Raw genomic sequence first — 21,456 nt, forward strand, 5'->3', positions numbered from 1 at the left:
TCCCGTATGCAAAGCGGGCGCTCTACCATTTGAGCTAATCCCCCGATTGTTACATGAAAAACAGATTAAATTAACAAATTACTAGTTTCGGAAGAATTTTTGTCATAATATTACTATTGTCATGAGATTACAAAAGAAAAATAACTTCTAAATAGTTGAAATGGCGCAGCGAAATCTTCTATTTTATTTTGACATCCCTCAGTTGTGATTAATTTACTTGACAAGATTATTATTACTTGAGTATATTTTCATTGCCATAAAACAGTCCATAAAGAAATCGAGACTTTAAATCATAAAGAAAACTGCAGAAGTCAAATAAAGAATGGAAAGAAATGTTTCCGGCCGGACTCGAAGCAGCGACCTACCGCGTGTGAGGTGGACGTGATACCCACTACACTACGGAAACGACGATGAACCTATTATTAACAAACAAAGAAGCCAAAGCCGTGTATTACACCGCGATAAAACACGATGGGCTCTTGAGAACACGAGGGAAATGTAGAAATGTACATTTCTCCAGTGGTCTCAAATGTCCAGAGTGTTTTATCACAGTGTAATACACGGCTTAGGTTTTTTCACTTGCTTTATGATATAGATTTTACAGGCATGCTTTTTCTATGCTTTATACTCTGATAAAACATGGGTTTTTGACCAATCAGAGCGTGCGCAGGGTCCTATCTATATTATAATGGTCATTAATTCGCAAATTACGTTCCATACAATTCTTGAAATTTTTCAGTCGACTCTTGCGTAGATCTTAAAAGTAAATCCATAGGATAACACAACCAAAAAAATCCCAGTGGTACAACATGTGAAGCTTCGATGAGCAATTTTCAAAAATAATAACAAGTGCGGCATCTGCAAGGCACCGATGGGATTTGAACCCATGACCTCCTGTTTACAAGACAGGCGCTCTAACCAACTGAGCTACGGCGCCCTACATGTCAAGTAGTACTAAGTTGGTCACATGTTCACTTTCACTCTTGGTAATTTCCAGCAGTACTAAAATAGCACAATACCTTTTAGGGTGTTCAGCCTCAAAAGGTCCACATTTACAGCGGGAGCTTTTTTGTACCTTTTAGGGCACTGAGCCGAAAAAAAATATGACAGGAGATAATGTGTTCTTTTAGATTTGGTACCTCTTAAGGGTCCCTTGGGGACCACCTGGGCTTTGATTGGGCGTTTGAAAGGCGGGGTGCGAAAACTCCCTGAGGTCAAATTCTGAAAATAAAAAGATACGAAAAAGGGTTGAGTCCTAGGGTTGGTGTGGGAGATGGACGCTCCGGGTCATGGGCTCCTGATCTTGCTTTATTGACGGGACGCGGAAAATTAATCAGTGGAGTTGGACTGGTAACTACAAGACTACACAGAACAGGTATTAGAACACGAGCTGAGTGAAGTGAGTAGCAGATTAAAAAAGTTGTCTAAACAGTTTATCATGTCTGGCCTGTTGGTCTAGTGGCATGATTCTCGTTTTGGGTGCGAGAGGCCCGAATTGTTTTTCCTTTTAAGTAATTTTTAAAAATATCATAATGATATTTTTTAGCAGGGAGCATACTTCATCAAAGGTGTTCTTCATTGGGGCCCTGCAACTATTCTCGGATGAGTTTACACATTGTGCAACAACATTTACACAAATCTCAACATGGAAAAACACAGTATTAATTCCAGTTGTAGGCAAAGATGGGACCTTCACTCGATCTTTCCCTCGCTCCTTAGCTTCCTGTTACACTTTTCGTGAATCCGCTGACCAATTCAAATTGCCAAAATACTCTACACCCTCAAAGATATTCCCATCATGCTTTACAATAATAAGGGTTAAGGTTATGGATTGTTTGGAATGGAATGGGTCGATGTCATCATCTTTATTTTTCACCAAATCTTATCAGCAAAACGTATAAAAGAAATTGATTAATAACTCCATTTAAAATACCCTGGACACAACAAAAAGAATAGAAAAGTTTAAAACGACGGTTGTGTAGTTGGAGAATATGAAAGTTGTAATTGACATTTAACACAAAAATTGTAGTCAACCGTCAACTAATTGCGAATAGATTTTTGGTTTCTCCGACTAAAACTCGTACATTTCTGGCTACCAACCCACTAACAATCAGTAACATAAGCTTTGTTAAGATCATAGCTCGATACCGTTATTTAAGGTATCGATCCTAATATGAAGCTGCTAAAGGATAAAAGATTAATACAGTTTAGTTACGTTAACACCTTTCGTTTTTTCCTTTTGTTTTGTATTCGCCGACTCAAATTTTGTAAGAGCTGGCTAGAGTTGGGTAGCAAGACATAGTCTCATCGGAAAAAAGAGAAAAATGTGTTTTCGGCCGGGCTCGAACGGGCGACCTTCCGCGTGTTAAACGGACGTGATAACCACTGCAGTACGGAAACCGGTTACGAATGACAGCTGCCATACTCGTGGTGTGCTAATCAGGAACTGGTAGTTTCTAGTTTTTTGATCAGGAAGACAGAAAAAATAAGTCTACGAAGTACAGCAAACGGTTGAACATTGGCTTACTTCTCACGATGCTCAAAATTAAAGTTTTTCAAAAACAACGCTATCCTTGTTTTAGCGTTAGGCAGAGGATCTCAATGGGGTTAACCGTCAAATGGCCAAAACATTAACCGTCGACCGTCAAAACCGCAATATTTTTACCGTCAACCGTCAAATGAGCGAGCCAATATTAACTGTCAAATGTCTCAGATATCCTTAATTAAGAACTAAACGATTGTCTAGGGGCAAGGTATGCTGTTTATAAAGGAACGTTTTAATACATCACAAAAAGTATGCTTATGATCAAGTCTTTCAATTTCTAGTCACGGGAGCAGGCGATTAATGCGCGCGGCGGTAACAAGGTGATGTAATTATGTTAATAAGACAAACATTTGAAGACTAAAGACGTAATATTGAATGCACAAATTCTAGTACTAATTGGATTATTCAAATATGGGCAAATTTGTACCCTTTTATGAAAAAGTACAGCCAAATTTGCTTTAACCGTCAAAAAACCGATAATGATAACCATCACCATCACGATAATAACGGTTTATTCACATCACATCCGCGCAGTGGCTGTTTGTTTGAGAGAACCTACTAACGTGCAATACAACTAAAAATTACGCTAACAGGATGGACATCTTAACGCTAACTATACAGAAAACAATTATCAGAACAGAAAAAATCTTTCCCGGATGGGCTTGATTCACCAACCTTTCGGTTAGCAGCCGAACGCGCTAACCGATTGCGCCACGGAGACTTCCATGAAGGGATTTTGAAAAATTTTCATCAAATTTATTTTTGTGGATGAAATTTTAACTTGCGTAAGGTTTCTGCTACCTTATTGTATCTTGCTTGAAAGACATGAAAAGCGAAATATCAGGGAAGTTAGATAGTAACTGTCTTAGCCAATAAGCCAACAAATAACTGGTGTTATATAGTACCAGTTCAAAAGAAAGAAGTAGGTTGAGACCTTTATTAAATCAATATTCAACCACGTTCGGCCTGTTGGTATAGTGGCAAGATTCTCGCTTCCCAGGTTCAACTCCCGGACAGGCACCATGTTTACTATTTTGTCAAAATACTTTACGAGTCGTAACAGTATCAATTTTTGAGGATATTTCATCACTGACTTATCGCATGTGAATAACTGATCTAAGCCAATGATATCACGTAAAATGGTCAAGAAAATTTTGTGAGGAAACTTTGAAAAAAGCTTTGTCGAATGAGAAAAAATAGCTTCAAGAAGGATCTTTCGGCACTTCCTCCACGCGAATTTTTTCATGTTTATATTATTAATGAGTAATCATACGTACGGTTTTTCTCGTTCAATTTGGAATAAATTTGCACTTTTGGAGTTTTTCAAAAAGCTGAAATTGCACGAGCCGAAGTGGCTCTCTACCACTTGAGCTAATTCCCCGAGTCTCAAGCTAGTCATAAGCATTTTAGATAAAACAAATTATAGGGTTTAAAAAAAAGCAATTGAATATTTGTGATAATATATGACGCAAGCCAAGCAAGAGACGATAACCATGGCAAGAGACGATAACCATGACAAGAGACGACAACCAAAAATTATCCCAGTTGTACAACATGTGAAGCTTCGATGAGCAATTTTCCAAAGTAATGAGAATCAAAAAGTGCGGCATCTGCAAGGCACCGATGGGATTTGAACCCACGACCTCCTGTTTACTAGACAGGCGCTCTAACCAACTGAGCTACGGCGCCCTACATTAGGTAACAACGTGTTTTATTGTTTATTTATTTATTTTTTTTAAAAGAAAAAAGAAAAAAAAGTTTAAAAAAACATTGTTAATAAATATAGTACTAAGTTGGTCACATGTCCACTTTCACCCTTGGTAATTTCCAGCAGTACTAAGATAGCTCAAAATAACAGTTATTTACGGGTTGATTTTCTTTTTTACCTGCAAGTACCCAGAATATTTTCGATCGAACTGTAAGACAGTTCCGTTGGAGCACCTCATGAAAGATGTTTAACATTCTCCTTTAATCAGAGGATGCTTATCAAAAGTTGATAATAGAAAAATTATCACCGTGCCGTTTTTGAATTGTAAGCCCCAAAAGCTGCAATTAAGAGTGTTTTTAGCAGGTCATACTGTTGCTGTGGCAACCTATTATGTGACGAAAATGACAACAACGTGCTCACCAATGATTTGGCAGTTTTTTGATACCATGATTGTAGCATGAAGTAATTAAGAGTGGTTTCAACGACCCATCAAATCTAAGTATTGGAAACTGTTTTGACCCACTTTAAGCCATCGTTTTCTCGCCTCACACGCCCTACGGGCGTGTGAGGCTCGCGCGCTCCACACGCGAAAAGTCGCGCTTATGGGGCTTCGCGCCTTCCGAAAACGTCCGAAAATGACAGTTTTGCAGTCTAAATATGAAGTTGCTCAACGATAAAAAATTAAGGGAGCTCAGTTACGTCAATGCCTTTCGTTTTATTTTTGTTTGTTTTGTTAATTTTCGCTCGATCCTGACATGGCTCAAAATTTTCAAAGAGCTGGCTACGGTTGGGTAGCAAGAAATAGTCTCATCCAAAAAAGATCAATTGTTTCCGACCGGGCTCGAACCGGCGACCTTCCGCGTGTAAAGCGGACGTGATAACCACTACACTACGGAAACCGTTTGCGAAAGTTATGTGTGTGTGTGGAATAAGAGAGGTTTTAACTGCCTTGTTATTTTTCGTCACCTTCTTATGTCCTGAGTGGATAATGAAGTTTCAATTTTCAGACGCCCTTCTATTAATGTGAGTAATATGCATTTCCACTGCAGCTATTGTTCGCAATCTGATTCGCAGTGAACATCGTTAGATTTCTCTCCTCTTCATGAGATTTGCACGTAGCAATTCAATGCTGTCATTTTTTATTGCGCTGACCGATAATGATAACGATAGCAATAACGATTATGATAACGATAATAACAGTTTGTTCAATTCATATCCAGGCAGTGGCTGTTTGTTTGAGAAGACCTACTTACATGCATTACAACTAAAAGTTACGCTAACCATAATTGCAGAAATTTGTCGTCTCTTTCGCCTTGATCACCAGTATTCTGAACAAAAGTTATATTGTAATAACAACTAACATCTGATATAGGAAATAATTATCTAAAAATATTTTTAATGATTATTTTTTGCTGATCAATACAAAAAGAACCGTCCCCGGTGTGCTTGAACCACCAACCTTTCGGTTAACAGCCGAAAGGGCTAATCGATTGCGCCACGGAGACTTCCATGGAGGGAGTTTGTACGATTTTCATCGAATTGAATTGTGTGGATAAAATTTTAACTTGCGTAAGGTTTCTGCTACATTAGTGTATCTTGCTCGAAAGACATGAAAAGCGAAAAACCGGGGGTGTTGGATAGTAACTGTCTTGGCCGATGAGACAACACATAACAGGTGTTATAGTACCAGTTGAACAGAGAGAGAAAGATTAACAGCTTTGTCAAAAGAAGTTCAACCACGTTTGGCCTGTTGGTCTAGTGGCATGATTCTCGCTTAGGGTGCGAGAGGTCCCCGGTTCGACTCCCGGAGAGGCCCACGAATCGTTTTCTTGGAATTAGAATGGTGGAACAATGAACAATCATGTTTCAAAAATGCAGAATGTCACATTTCTTAAGTGTCTCTGTATAGATTGTCTACGTAGTAATCAGCCGTGCTTCATTGTTATATTTCTATTTTTGGCTCATCAGATCTTTTACAGATCTTACGTATAGCAGCAGCATTTCCGTTTGTGGTCCCTTGCACCATTTGTGTCAGTGTAAGACACCATTTTCGTATACTCGGCATTGGACTGGAACTAGCTTGCAATGGAGGCTCAGGCAAGCCATGCATTAGCCTCAGTTGTACCAGACGTGAACATTGAGCGGGTGTGCTCAAACATTGGGGTTTGATCGTTGTCGCTTCACTAAGGAACTAACTTATGAAGTCGTGACGAAATCTATCACTGTCAGGAATAAGTGGACACTGGCATCGGTATTCGAATCCATACAGTCCAAAGTTTATTTTTCCCTACTAGCTTTTCTATGACTCACTATGAGGTTCTTTCTCTTCTTAACTTTTAAAAACCTCAGTTCACGTGATTCAGTTTGTATATGCATCACCCAAAAGAGTAGCTATCTGGGTGGGGGGGGGGGGGAGGATGGGTCCTGGGCTGCCCTTGATCCCTCCCCTTTTTTAAGCCTTTTCTTTCCTAAGTAAACAACCCACAACACGTGGCGAAAACGTCATGACGATATCCTGGCCAATGAAAGCCCTCTTTTTAAAAATTTGTTTTGCATCAAAGGAGGTCGACATGGCAATCTGGAGGGTACCCTCACTTTGACACAGTGACACTCGACACTTCTGAAACATCCTGGCTATGTCCCTGCACCCAACATCTTTACATGCAAAACAAAGCGTCGGAATTGTTCCCACAGTCAATACGCCACTTTAAAATGTGAGTAGTCGTCTTTAAACTTTCGTTCGCTAGATTTTTAAAATTTCTTACAAAATCAAGCTTCAGGATTACAAGTCATAACGTCACACGGGTATAAGTTAGGTAGTATTAAGATCTCTCGGACATCAGTCAAGAAGAGATGGCGGCCACTCTTTATAGACGACTGCGAAATTAATAAGAACGTAACATATTTATAAGAATTTAACATCGAGGCTTAAATTTGCTAAATTGTAAGATTATTTAATTATAAGATTAAACCCGAGGCTGAGTATACTTTTGTGTGTAGAATATTTGTACAAACAATGCAATTATATGTATTCACATCTAATCCTTATAAAATTATTCCTATCCCTAAACGGCAAAACGAGCAGAAAAAAAACAACAACAACAAAAAGCACTTATGTTCGATGCTAATAACATTTCTTCAAGAAGTTATACGTTTCATCTCAGGCTTGCCTTCAGTCTGGTTCTAAAACGACTTCAACGCAATATGTAGCCAGATCAGACACCAAACAATTGTATTGTTCCCCCACTACATTCGAAAGAGGTAATGTAAACGCCATATAATCTAAGAATATATTTACAAGAAAGGGTTCGGCTTCAAATCGGCCAAAAAATAAGAATTTTTCCGCCTGGACCAGAAAAGCAATATTCTCATAAGGAAAACGTGTATTCAAACTTGATCAGCTTATCTTGTGTCATCATGTTTCACCAGCATTGATAGTTGTTTGTTTGTTTGTTTGTTTGTTTTACTTTTCATACTCCTGGCATGGATTTGTTAAAGTCACCCTCAAGTCTTTCCTTTATCGCAAAATTAAACTGTTCCTCCATGCAATCTATGGAGGCTTCGTGGTAGGCGATAGTATTCGAGAAATATTTGCACGGCCCATAGTGCCAAGGACGAAATCCCTGATGGTGTCGCACATCTGTCACTCCCAGCCTTTCCACTAATGTACCTATGTACACGTCTTCAAGCTTCAAAGGTTTCTTGGCATCAAACATTTGCACCATTTTCAGGACAAGGTCTGACGATAGCACGTAGCCTACGCCGCCACAAAAGTCAGGATACATGTTTTTATTGTACTCTTCCACGGACACTCTATTCTTTCCTTGCCGAAGAGGTACCACTTTTCGCCTCACGTATCCGAGAAACAGCTCAGTTTTGGGAGTGTCGGGGTTTCTTAGATAGTCTATCAGTCTGTAAGGATTGACAAAAACATCGTCGTCCGTTTTCATTACAAACTGAAAGTCGCAATATTTTGCCGCCCATTCCAGACCCATTTGTGTCTTCAGTGTTAGATTTTGATAAGTGTCTCTCTGTGCTCCTCGTATTAAGTCATTGCACATTAGGTTCTCAGCTTTTAAATATTCCTCCTGTGTACTGTCTTTCGCTTGACCGATAAGAAACATTGCTTTCCATCTTATGTTCATTGATGGATCGCTTCCCCACGTTTTCCGAATAACGTTCCTTCTACCAATATTGTCCGGAGCTGTAACCACCAAAATCAGAAGGAATAATTTTTGAGTGCATCGCATACGGGATGTTAAATAGGTTCGGTGTGGAAGGGTTCCTTCTGCAACTGTTGAGAATGGAACTTTTGCAGCCGGGCCAAACGACTCTTGCGGTGTACCAGGTGAACTGGCGCAATTATACAAGTCGCTCTTTTGTAAAAAGGAAATGATGATTGCCACGAAGAAAATGACAGAAATCAGCAATGCAATGAAAAGCCTTGACTTTCGTGCATGCACCAGCAACAGCATTCTGACTTGCTATAAGTAGACTGTAAGGTTATATCCCAGCTTCAAATTTAATTCCAGTGTTTTTAGGATTGTTTTGTCGCGAGTGCCGGATTTCGAAGGTTAGCTCAGTGAAAATCCTCGATCTTAGTTGTGATTAATGACTGACTAAATGTGCCTTTTTGACAGGTGTTTTTACGAGTAATTATAGCGATTTTGAGCCAATCAGATTCTAGAAGAAATTTCATGCCAGACCAATCATTTTAGATTCTGCTCAAGCAAGACGGCAATTCTTCTTGAAAATGTCACAGTTTTTTTTCAAAGCGCGTGCATGCAAGCAATAATATAAGACACTAAAACATTCCGCGACTGTATGCCCAGAGAACATTAGTTCCTCTTGTTCAAGAAGAGCAGCGAAGCTCACAGTCTTTTTTTTGGGGGGGGGGGGGGTTCAATTTTTACTCTGTACATTACAGCTTAATTTTAATATTATGGATGACGTTTTTGCCCTTTGTTTGCATGCAATGTTGGCTTTGTATATTCTTTGTGAACCTTTTCAATATTCTTTGATGGATAATTTAGTCGCTGTTGTTTGAACCGTTCTAAGCTTTCTTTATTTGACACAGCTACCATGCCCTGTAAAATTTATGGCTAAATATTCATTTCCCAGATGCAATTTATTGGCTATTTTGAAAGAGCATTTTAGACTTTTTGATACAGTATGTGTTAACACATAACCATTCGACGCTTTACAGCCAAAACCATTGTTACTGGCTATGTATATGAAACCAAGGTTACAACAACTTCATTTTACAGACAGATTACAGTTCAAGGACATCATTCCAAATTTCATTGACTCTTGCTTATTCAATTTGGCGCAGTTTGCCAATTTTACAAATAGTTCCGAAAGAGGTTTCCGTTACTGGGCAACTTTAACGAAACTTGTCAATATATGATCTCAGTCGGTGAAGTAAAGAAAAAGAAAGAGCGACAATGAAACGAAATTTAAAACGAATAAGAAACCTGATGGCGAATGAATCACTGCGAAGCAGTAAACAAAACGCAAGGAGGTTTTCGGCAATAATATAGCAGCAAAGAAAGTCTCGCAACGCGAAGGGTTTCACAGTTCAGCTGTGGTGCAGAATTGGAGGCATACAAGTTTCAGCTAATTCATACACAATACGAGAACAAGCGTAATTCATTACTCGGTGATGAAAAAGGCTAAATTTTAATTATGAAATCTGACAGTTGTTCAGTCGCAGCTGAGTAATAAGTTACTAGGGGTAACAATTGTTTATATTCCGGCCTCCGTTTCTATGCTAAACTTTTCGAGAAATTTCAATCCCATAGTTTAGAATCGTTGGCACCATGGCGCGACCCGCAGTATATATCATCAGATGCTTAAGGCACTTTGGGATTTTTGAGTACCCTGCGTGACAGAGTTTCCCTTTTTTGTTTGGTGAGAGACGAGAAGGAACGCAACTGTTCGCTTTCCTATCGTGCATGCGCATGCGCGAACTACGTCAGCATGTCGCATGTGTCGTACTTTGTTATGCAAAACGCTTGCACCCAATCAATTTTTTTTGTATTTTTCGGCGAATTACTTCAATTGCGACCTTTTCTTCCGATTATTTGTTAGAGAAACTACAGAAATCTCGTGAAGTTCTACGATGAACTAATCCAAACTCATTGCAAACCTCGCAAAGTCATTAGAATAATAAATGAAAACCTGCCTATATATCAACCCTCGCACCATGCGTATTTGAAAGGGAAAACAATGCTTACTTACAACATTAACTCTAGTTACATTATATTGCTCTAATTATTTACACCAGTTAAATTACAATATCTAAACGACTTACACTACTAACAAATACAGTTACACGACTTACACTTCTAACAAATACAGTGACGACAAGGGGCAAAGAAGAATAAAAGAAAAATAGATAGTTATCATTACAGCTTGAGGTTGTATTATAGAAACATAAAAAACAGACCAAAGGCATGTGGTACATTAAAGGTAAAATCTGACAGGAGATTAGAAATAGACTAATGGGTAGGAGACAGATACCGATAGGTATAGAAAATATAATCTAAAATAATAATTAAATCCTCATGTATACTGTAAGAGGTTTCCATTTCTTTGTGTCTCCACTTTTTGTTTCTATTTCATACTGTGATTTTAGTGTGCATATGAAATGCGTAAGATTCGGATGATCATCTTTTGTTTTAGCGAGCCATATGTGATATCGTGCTAAGAGAAAGCAGTAATTGATAAGAAGCGCAAATTGAGAGCTATCTGGCCTCAGACCAAAAGCAGTAATATTTGTCAAAGCATTATCTCTAGGAGGAAATTTAAGTTTTTCAGCCATTCAGTAAGTTTATTCCAAAAGTGAGATGTTTGGCGGCATGACCAAAAAAGATGAATTATTGGCTCAGAGGTGGTATGACAAATACTGCATTTTTCATCGCCCTGTAGACCTATTCTAAATAAGAAGTTATTGGTTGGTACACGTCTCTGTAAGAATTTAAACTGAAACTCTATCAGCTTAGTGCTCTTTGTGCATTTTTTAGCTAAAAGATAGGCAGCAGTGTTGCCATGCTAATTGTCATTTTGTAGCCAATCACAGGGTAGCAGACATTGTCGGGAGTCTCGCCAATGAACAGCGTTTTGAATCCTTTCTGTCATGCGAAAGTTACAGTATTATCCGGTTTTAAAAAACATGTCAAAAACCGTTTTTTTCCCCCTTGTTTTAACTATTCGTCCCCGATTGTGGACAGCGGCTGATCAATCGATCGAGCAGTTGCGAGTAGGGGTTTCCTCTCGTCTCTCACGTCGGCGTATTAAGATATGCAAATACTGTATGCGACTATTACTGCAGTATATTTAATTGTCAGTGGAGCGCTGAACACGCCGTTCCTGGAAGAGTTCTATTACAGCGGCGTTACACGGAGAATGAGCTTGGCCTGTTTCCCTAGCTATGGCAGGGTGAGGAACCACCTTTCTAGTCCGCTGGGAACACCCGATAAGACCAGCTACTGCTTTACGAACGTCTTCATTCCGTCCATAGGTTAAAAGCGGATTTAACAATCCATTTAGCCAGATGAGGACACCATAAAATGGTCTCCAAGCAGTGAGATTTGCAAACGATTTTGCAAACCCTGAAACCAACAGAATTGGCGGAAAACAAATCGCTGGTAAGAAAGTTAACAGGAGCACAATCAGGATCAAACTAACTGTGTTTGCCAATTTCTTCTCTCTTTTTATTATTGCGAGCATTCGACCTCCTAGCACGTGCGGATGCATGGTTCGCTTGTGGCGTATGCTTGACATAAAAATGCCAATATAAGAAGAAATAATAATAATTGTGGAAGAAACATACATGAAACTGGCAGCAAGTAGTGGCACTACACCAGAAATAAGGGAATGCGCGTTTGCGTAAACGAATCCAGATGACAGGAAACTGTAAAGCCAAACGACAGAAGCTTGTTTTATAAGCCGTGATTTTTTCACATTGCTGCGGTACAGCAAAGGTTTGCTCACCGCTGAATATCGATCTCTACTAATAATGGCCAGGTTACCAACGGTTGCTGCCACACACAAGGAAGCAAACCAAGACCCCTCCTCGCTTTTTTCAGGGCAAAGACCTTCACTTGTATATCTTACGGTGTATCTGACAATGGAAAACAAAGCCCACAGCAAGTCAGTTATAGACAGACTGCACAGCAGTAACAGTGGAGGATTCTGAAGAGATCTTGTTCGGATCACAGCAGTGAGAACAAGGTCATTGCTCAAGAGCGAGAGAAAGGCTACTAGCATGTCAAGAGGGACAATGATGTAGTTAGTGACGTCACGCAACATTTGCTGTGCATCTTTAGGAATGCCAGCGATGAGGCATCTTTTGTAAGGAAGAATTCCTGAATGATTGGTCTCATTGAATTGGGACAACATTGCCTGAAATGAAACACGGTGCAACTTACCGAAAGGAATCGTTTCCAGTAGCGAACACTAAAGAATGCTCGACACCTCCTGGGTATTTCTATTTACACATTACCTGTTATTTTTGTCGTTACTCTGTAAGTCAATACAGAAAACACCCGCATAGAAAAACACGGTCTGAAAGATCACAATGTAACTGCAGAAATCTTTTAAGTCATCAGGAAGTGTTGCCAAACCTGTTATGAGACGCAGGCTGTAGACTGATTTTGTTTGCAGCGACTGGGTTCTTTTGATTATTAACAGGACGGAAATGTTTCCAGCGATACCGGGTACTTAGTGAAAAATCAGCCTAAAAATGTCCTTATAGTGTTTAAATTTTTTTTCAGAAATACTATACCTTACATTACTAAAGGTTTCATTAACATACAAAGTTTCATATACTTACACTAAAAAATAACTTTCAAATATGTTAGTTAATCAATTCATAGTACTGCAGGTTTAATATAAGTGCTTTGTTATTCTAGCATCCTCTTCTTTTATATAAGAACATGTTATTTATCAGGCTGAATTGGTTCTTGTATGTATGGTGCTTTATTGACCAACTTTCAGCCTGATGTTTAATCCACTTGTTGTTATATGTTGGTGTTTACTGTACCACAAAACATGCATCAATAAAGCTAAAACCGTTTCCTCGCCATATGTCATAATCTGCGGACATCGTGAGTTTAAATCTTGGTGTCTTTATTTTTCCCGCTAATTAAGTCACATATATCTATCAAAGATATATGGAGATCTTTCTTTTTCGCCCAATCATATCAGCAAAATATATGAAAGAAATTCATTGAGTAGTCTATTTAAAATACCCTGGAATAATTAACAATTATTCACCGAAGTGGAGGTAAATATCCATCACTCTCACCGACACTGAGGTGAATAATTGTTTTAGTATATGCCACACAAGCTGAATAATTAGCAGACCAAAACGTTATTTTATATGTGACAAGCGGTCAGAAATTTTAAAATCCCTCGCGCCGGCTGCTCGGAGGTGAATAGTACTTACTAATCACCTCCGAGTTAACCAATCAGAGCGCGCGAAAAGCACTATTCTCTTATGTGGTATACACTAAAACAAAATAAATAGTGAAGACATTATTTTTCTCCGCAGTTCAAAGGTATTATCTTTCATATATTCACTTGTAAAATAAATATTGAGAGAAATTGTAAACGATGGTTTTTGTCGTTGAATGATACGAAAGCTGACAACCGTGTATGCAACCGTGATCTTAATGCAGTAATAGCAATTAGATCAAGTTAAACATAAATTACTGAATTTTGACCCGGAGCGTGCCCGACAATTGGAAAACGAGGGTGCTTGAAAAGTATGTCATCTTAGAGCTAGTGATCTGCCTTTTAATTCGCTTGAAGGCCGAGAGCTTACTGGATACGCTAAAGATCCTTTAACTAAAACCTTCATTTAACAAGGAGTAAATCTATGCTCATAAAACATATATTGCTGGATGGTTTTACCTGCTATCAAGTTGTAGTTCTCACTTCGATATCAACGATAAAGAGTGTCTGGAGAGAACGTGTAGAAAGCCTGGATGTCGTATTGATTGAGCGAGTGCCCAGAAAGGATTCAAACTGTCGAAAAGCTGGTTTGGAGATACACGAGACTTGACGCTACTTATTTTAGAAACAAACTGAGACACAACTGCACTTTTCCCACACTCTTTTGGTTATTCCGACTGAAACTTGAAAGTTGTCCCACTTATTCACTTATGTTTCCTTTCCGATCCATTGTACGAGAAACTTCAATCATACCTCTAAGTTGTCTGTTTAATTGATCTTTAAAGATCGCATCAATTAATTGACAGATTTCAGCTAGCAAAAATCTTCCGATATCGGGTTAATATTTGAAAACCTTACCAGCGATCGATACACCTCACATTTACATACGAAATATTTTATCATAAACAATTTTGATAACTTTTTCAACAGTTAAATTTTTCTTTAGCGGTTTTAGCGGACTTACGATCATATTTTTCATTGTTATTTTTCCCCAATTAACTAGTCTTGTCGTAATCAGTCAGAATTATAATTACCCTGGTAACGCTACATGTATTACAAGGATAACGTTATTTGTCTATAGAAAACTCAAAATATATAGCAGTTCAAAGATATCAGTGACGTCACCTATTGTTATTAATATGCCAACCAGAGAACTATTGGTTGGTGAAACAAATATTTCTTTTGTTTAAAGTTTGAACATTTAAATAACAAAAACAATCTTTGTAAACAAATATCTTCCCTATTTAGCATCGTAAGAAGTAGGCAAGTGTTCAACCTCAATGCTCAAATGGAGAAATAAATTTCTTTAGACTTTTACACCAAGGTCTCACATATAAGCAATTTTAATTTATGCCAATAACCAGACATTGTGGCAGACATAATGTAATTTATAAATAATGAACTGGTAGGCAGGAATGTGTGAATTTCAGATTTTAACATCCGGATGACGTAAGATTTTTCCAGTTACTTCGTTATCTTTCTGAACGTGTTTTGAAAATGCAAATGTCATTCTCTTTATAAAATTAAGGGATTCAACATATAAAATATAATATAAATATGTAAAATTTAAAGATAAAGTGATATTAAGAGAAATGTGATGAATTATCTATAATTACCAACCTCGTTAGTAAAGTTCTCATTTTGTTTTAGATGTAAACGGATTTACGATATCAGTTGAAACTATTAACTTCCTGACAGTCTGTTCATTTTAACCATTTACGTCCCGTTAATTAATGCGCGCTACTGATAAAGGCCAATTGAACAGACTACTTATACTCTTGTGAATATGTATGTTTGAAGTTTCCGCGACAATGGATCGGAAGAGAAAAATATGTGAATGAGTCGGACAAGTCCTTAGAGTTTTAGTCAGAATAGCCAAAGAGTGTGGGAAAGGTGCAGTTGTCACTGAATGTACTTAAACCTCTGCTTTCAGTTCACACAGATGCAACCTTGATCTAGATAAGGAGAGTCAACATTCGTTCATCCGCCAAACGAGCTTTTTGACATTTCGACTCATTTCTGGGCACAAGCTAATGCGACTTATCATCCCAACAGTCTATACATTTTTTTTCAGGCGTTCTTTGTCGTTGATATCGATCGAAAGCGGAGAACTTGATTACAGGTAAGACAACCAAAGTATCTTCTGACCATAAATTGATTCCTCGGTCAACAAAAAGAGATTTTGTATGATCTTTACGTACCCAGTAAGCTTGGAGAGATCGATCTAGCATTCAAATGGATTGGCAGGTCCCCCACGAGTTCTGAGATGACTGAAATACTTCTCAAGACACCTTCGTTTTCCCTCAGTCGGCCAACCTTCGGTAAAAATTTAGCAGTTTTATGTTTACCTTGATTTTATTGTTTTAACTCTATTACATGACGGTTGTATGCAATTTTTGGATAAAAAAATGCCAGATTTAATACCCTCCAACGACTGATACCATCGATTTATAACTTCTCAGATCATTTTGTCATTTCATTCGAATAAATTTTAGTGGTCTAATTAATCAGTTTATTTTAGAAAAAGAATCGTAAAGCGCAAAATATATCTTCTAAAAGCGGCTTCTAACATGCTGAAAAATCAAGGAATCGGTTTTGACTCACGGATATTCCGTAAATTTTGACAGGTAAAAATTATACAGGTTTAAGGCGAGGAAGCTCAAGGAAGGCAGGAAGGCATATATAAAGGACTACCTATCAAAAACTTAGAAAAAAACCTAAAAATGCTGTCATCGGCTCACAACTCAAAATGATCAAAATTTCGGATAAAAAGTAGTCAAGTAAAGCGCACTCAAGCACTCTAAAAGAAGTAAAATATAGAATACAGCAATACCAGAGGCATTTTGAATTTCACTGCTGAGAGAATTAAATAATTTGGGGCCTTGAAAACGGAGTGAGAATTTCCTTACTTAATTTGTCCCACAGTCATTGTTAGTTAGTCCTACAGAATGCTTAATTCTAGTATTATGTTTATGTACGTCACAGTTAAGTTAAAACATATCATTGAAACTTTCAGGAAGAAGGCGATTTTTATAAAGGTGCATAACTTTACCTATTTGAAGTTTAATTCTAATAGTATACTAATGCAAATGCTGCAGTCTGATTGGCTGAGCTACTCGTAGACTATCAGCCAGTAGAACGCAGTGACGCCATGTTTTCTCGTTTTTGCAAAGTTAAAGAAGAAGATTTAATTACAAATGCATAATTAAATTCCTGGAAGACTAAACTGAAAGGCATTCACAGTTTCGTAACTTTAAAGAAACAAGAAAATGTTGAAAAAACTGACGAGTGGGCGTTCACAACAGGAAATTCCAAACAACAATTCAGTCCGCGCGATTTTTCTAAAGCTAAAGTTAAATACGATGTACAAAAAAATTGCAAATGGTTAAATTTAAGTGAGAATTATACTAAAACAACTAGATTATTCGCTCTCGATTTCTGTAAGTTCATGATAGTTGATTCGGCCTTCGGCATCATCAACTGTTACCTAATAGAAATTAATTAAATCTCGAGTTCATAATCTAATTGTTAGATAGTGGGTACACAAGGAGGTCTTATTAAGGCAAAAACTTGATTTGTAAATAATGCCTACTGATTTTGAAATTTTCCTTGCCACGTTCTGTCTGTGAGATTTCCAAGACAAGTGTTCAGCACAATCAATAGGCCACGTTCGATGTATCAATATTCTAACATGGCGCTGAGGCTTTCGGGTCAAAATTGTAATTTTTTTTTTAAGTTTCTTTTGTCTCTCAATTCCCAAAAGAGACTTAAACACACTAAAAAACATCACACATAGAAGTTTGTCCTGAGAGCCTCTGAGCGATGTTAGAATATTGATATATAGAACAAAACCTCTTTCAGTTTCAGTAATGGAACTGAAGGTAATTCAAGATTCCTCTTGTTTTGAATAAAATGAAAATTGATTTTCTAATATTGATAGAACTTTTATTAGCCTGGTCGAACAAGCTTGACAGTTTCGTCTATTCAATAGTTACACTTATCATTAAGTAAATTTGGTTCTTTGTGTGAAAAAAATGATAAGTGTCATCATTAAATAAGAAATACAAGATGGTTGACTCATTGCATAAATCGTTTATGTATAACTAGATCGACCCTTGAGGTACACCGGCCAAATTTAATGTACTTAAAAGTCGAACTATATCCATTGAACGGTACAAACTGAGTTCTGCAAGGAAGATAACTCTTAAACCACTGTAAAGCAACAGCGCGCACTCCATAAAATTTTAGTTTAGTAAGGAGCATATCGTGATTAACAGTGTCAAAGGCCTTGGATAAGTCAATAAATAGACCCTGGGTGACTTTCCTTGATCAAAGCATCTGCCCGTTTATCATATAGCTGAATTAAAGGCATAGGCAGTAGACTAGGTTTTCCTAAAGCGGTATTGGTTACAAGAAAGGATGATATGTTTATTAAAGAAATTAATCAAACGTTTATAAACAATCCTTTCTAGAATCTTGGAAAACGTTGGTAAAGTAGAAACTTGTTTGCAGTTGCTACATTACGACAGAACACCTGATTTAAATCAAGGACTAACCCAGGCTATATTCATATAACCAGAGACGGCACCAGATCTATGACTGAAAGATAAATTTGTTACATATATATATGTTAACCAGACGTGAATAGCTCAATTAGACAGATTCATAGGGAAAACAGAAAGTTTGAAATTAAATTTTAGTTTTCTTTAATGGTTGAATAATTAGACATATTGTTTCTTTTACAACCTTCAAAGTCATTTGGCTATAATCTGCGGTAGTTCCAGATTGAAAACTACTACAATGAAATTTCTTGCTTAGTTGTTGGTTGTACGGATTCGCAAGGACTCTAGAAAGAAAGAAACGGCAGGAATTAGAAGAAGATGGAATCGAATTCGCTAAATTAGGTCCAAGCGTTAGACTGTCGTTTGGCTTTACAGTTTGTCATCGGGATTTGTTCAGTTTTCGTAAATAAACATTTTTTTATTACTGATATATCACCAATTAGAATTAATAACGAGGCGTCGTTCCGTCAAAGGTACCGGTGTTCTCTAACAGAAACGATGCCTTTAGTAAGCTGTACCGTGCTTCATTTCAGGCAATGTTGCCCCAATTCCGTCGATGAGACCATTCATTCAGAAAGTCTTCCTTATCAAAGATGTCTCATCTCTGACATTTCTGAAGATGCACAGCATACAGCCCGTGGCGTTGCTAACTATATTATTGTCCCTCTTAACATGCCGGTAGCCTTTCTGTCGCTCTTGGGAAATGACCTTGTCCTCACTGCTGTGATTCGGAAAAAATCCCTTTAGCATCCTTCATTGATACTGCTAGGTAACTGTCCATCAATAACTGACTTGCTGTGGGCTCTGCTTTCCATTGTCAGAGACGCCGCAAGATATACGAGTGAAGGCCTTTGCCCTGAAACAAGCGAGGAAAAGTCAGTGTTTGCTATTTTATGCATGGTAGTAAACTTTTTGTAACCTAGTCATTTTTAGCTTAGACCGGTATTTAGCGGTGAGCAAGCCTTAGTGGTACCGCAGCAGTGTGAAACGACCACGGTTTTTAAACAAGCGTCTGTAGTTTGGCTTTACATTGTCATCAGGATTCGTTTTCGCAAATAGATATTCCCTTATTCCTGATATAGCACCAATAATTACTAACATTTTCTTGTATATTTTATTTCAGGCAATGTTGTCCCAAGTCAATGAGACTATTCATTCAGGAATTCTTCTTTATCAAAGATGCCTCATTTCTGGCATTTCTGAAGATGCACAGATACATCGCGTGACATCACAAACTACGTTATTGTCCCTCTTGACATGCTGGTAGCCTTTCTCTCTCTTTTGAGCAATGGCCTTGTTCTCACTGCTGTGATCCGAACAAGATCTCTTCAGAATCCCCCACTGTTACTGTTGTGCAGTCTGTCAATAACTGACTTGCTGTGGGTTTTGTTTTCCATCGTCAGAGGCACCGGAAGATATACGACTGAAAGTCTTTGCCTTGAAAAAAGCAAGGAGTTGGCTTGGTTTTCTTCTTTGTGTTTTACAGCAATCGCTGGTAGCCTGGCCATTATTAGTAGAGATCGGTATTTAGCGGTGAGCAAACCTTTGCTGTACCGAAACAATGTGAAAAGATCACGGGTTTTCAAACATGCGTTGGCAGTTTGGCTTTCCAGTTTAATGTCATCGGGATTCGTTTACGCAAAAGAACATTCCCTTATTTCTGGTATAGTACCACTACTCGCTAACCGTTTCATGTATGTTTTTTCCTTAATTATAATTATTTATTCATATATTGGCATACTTATCGCAAACTTACGCCACAATCGAGTCATGCATCAGCACGGGCAGAGAGGTCGTCTACACGCAATAATTAAACGAGAGAAGAAATTGGCAAACACAGTTGGTTTGATCCTGATTGTGCTCCTGTTAACTTTCGTACCAGCGATTTGTTTTCCACCATTTCTGTTAATCTCAGGGCTTGCAGAATCAGTTGAGAATCTCGCTGCCTGGATACCATTCTATAGTTTCCTCATCTCATTGAATGGATTTTTAAATCCGCTTTTGAACTATGGACGGAATGAGGACGTTCGTAAAGTAGTGCGTGCTCTAATCGGCTGTCCCCAGCGGGCTAGAAGGCTGGTTCCTTTCCCTACTATAGCCAGGGAAACAGACCACACTCATTCTTCCCGTAATGCCACAGCAATAAAACTCGTAGCAACGTGTTCAGCGCTCCACTGACAATTAAATATACTGCTTTAATCGTTCTATGATATTTACGTATCTGTACGTTAAAATTTCTGTAAAGTTGTGAATTCGAATAAATACTAAATAATTCAGTGGATTAATGAGTGGTAATCTGCCAGTTGTTAAGGGAAAATAAAGGACCGCACCATATGATTTATTCTATTCCAAAGAATCCATAACGCTAACTCCTATTATATATTGTATAGCTTGATGCAACCATCTTTGAGAGTATGGAAAACTGCGTTTTGACGGGTTCGGTTAATTAAACATTTCGCCATGTGCGCAATATCAAGAGAGGATGGTTCAAGGTTATTCCTCGCAAATTATTTGTAGATGTAGTACTCACTTCTCCCGCGGAAAATTTTTCATGAGCGTTGGGTGGAGGTTTTCTTCAAGGATGAAAATGCGTGTAAAGCCGTTTGGGCTTCTCACGTGACCCAAGTCCGCTTCAAAAGATTAGCTTCATCTAGACCCTCCCAGAATTTTTTAAGCCAGGAGTGGCATTTAAAAATATCTTGGTAGGGATTACCTCGATAAGCCTATTGGGTGGAGTAAGATAATATAAAGATCTTTTCCCCAAAGAATATTTTTTTTCAAAACATGCGCATTCAACATCTCTGAGCATTTGCAAGACGTATTTTGATACGATTTTGTTCTAATCGCTCGTTGATTTACGTTTAAATTAAGAAATCTGTTTACTGGTAGCTATCTTTCAAGATAGCAACGCCCATAGCAACGGTTGCTCACGGTCTAAAAGTTGTCACAAAATGGATTCAATTCACTACAATTCGAGAATACTTTACAAGAAAGCTGTAAAGATGAATACTATGAGAATTTTTGCATCATGGTCCTGGAAATTGTTTCCTTTATCATCTTATACGCCCCTTATACTTGGTTAACATTTCTTTGTCCGGTTTCTAATTCGCGTATTTAATGCAACATTGATGTAACTCCTTTCGATATCCACCCACCACCCCCCCCCCCCCTTTCACAGGGCT

The 21,456-nt window shown here is 38.1% G+C and overlaps 1 protein-coding gene and 4 non-coding genes across 5 annotated transcripts; all 5 read right to left on the minus strand.

Moving 5' to 3' along the window:
- Nucleotides 1–333: 333 nt before the first annotated feature.
- Trnav-cac (transfer RNA valine (anticodon CAC)) lies at nt 334–406 on the minus strand. Its single transcript has one exon. It is a non-coding gene; the product is annotated as a tRNA-Val (tRNA).
- Nucleotides 407–863: 457 nt separating this feature from the next.
- On the minus strand, nt 864–937 carry Trnat-ugu (transfer RNA threonine (anticodon UGU)). Its single transcript has one exon. It is a non-coding gene; the product is annotated as a tRNA-Thr (tRNA).
- Nucleotides 938–4,160: 3,223 nt separating this feature from the next.
- Nucleotides 4,161–4,234, minus strand: Trnat-agu (transfer RNA threonine (anticodon AGU)). The gene has a single exon. It is a non-coding gene; the product is annotated as a tRNA-Thr (tRNA).
- An 845-nt stretch (nt 4,235–5,079) lies between these two features.
- Trnav-uac (transfer RNA valine (anticodon UAC)) lies at nt 5,080–5,152 on the minus strand. Its single transcript has one exon. It is a non-coding gene; the product is annotated as a tRNA-Val (tRNA).
- Nucleotides 5,153–7,288: 2,136 nt separating this feature from the next.
- On the minus strand, nt 7,289–8,830 carry LOC145496551 (beta-1,3-galactosyltransferase 5-like). The gene has a single exon (XM_081476251.1). The coding sequence runs from the start codon at nt 8,726–8,728 to the stop codon at nt 7,724–7,726; it is 1,005 nt and encodes a 334-aa protein (XP_081332377.1). The 5' UTR covers nt 8,729–8,830; the 3' UTR covers nt 7,289–7,723.
- Nucleotides 8,831–21,456: the final 12,626 nt, after the last annotated feature.

Source organism: Orbicella franksi, chromosome 9 (genome assembly GCF_964199315.1).
Source record: "Orbicella franksi chromosome 9, jaOrbFran1.1, whole genome shotgun sequence".
NCBI lineage: Eukaryota > Metazoa > Cnidaria > Anthozoa > Scleractinia > Merulinidae > Orbicella > Orbicella franksi.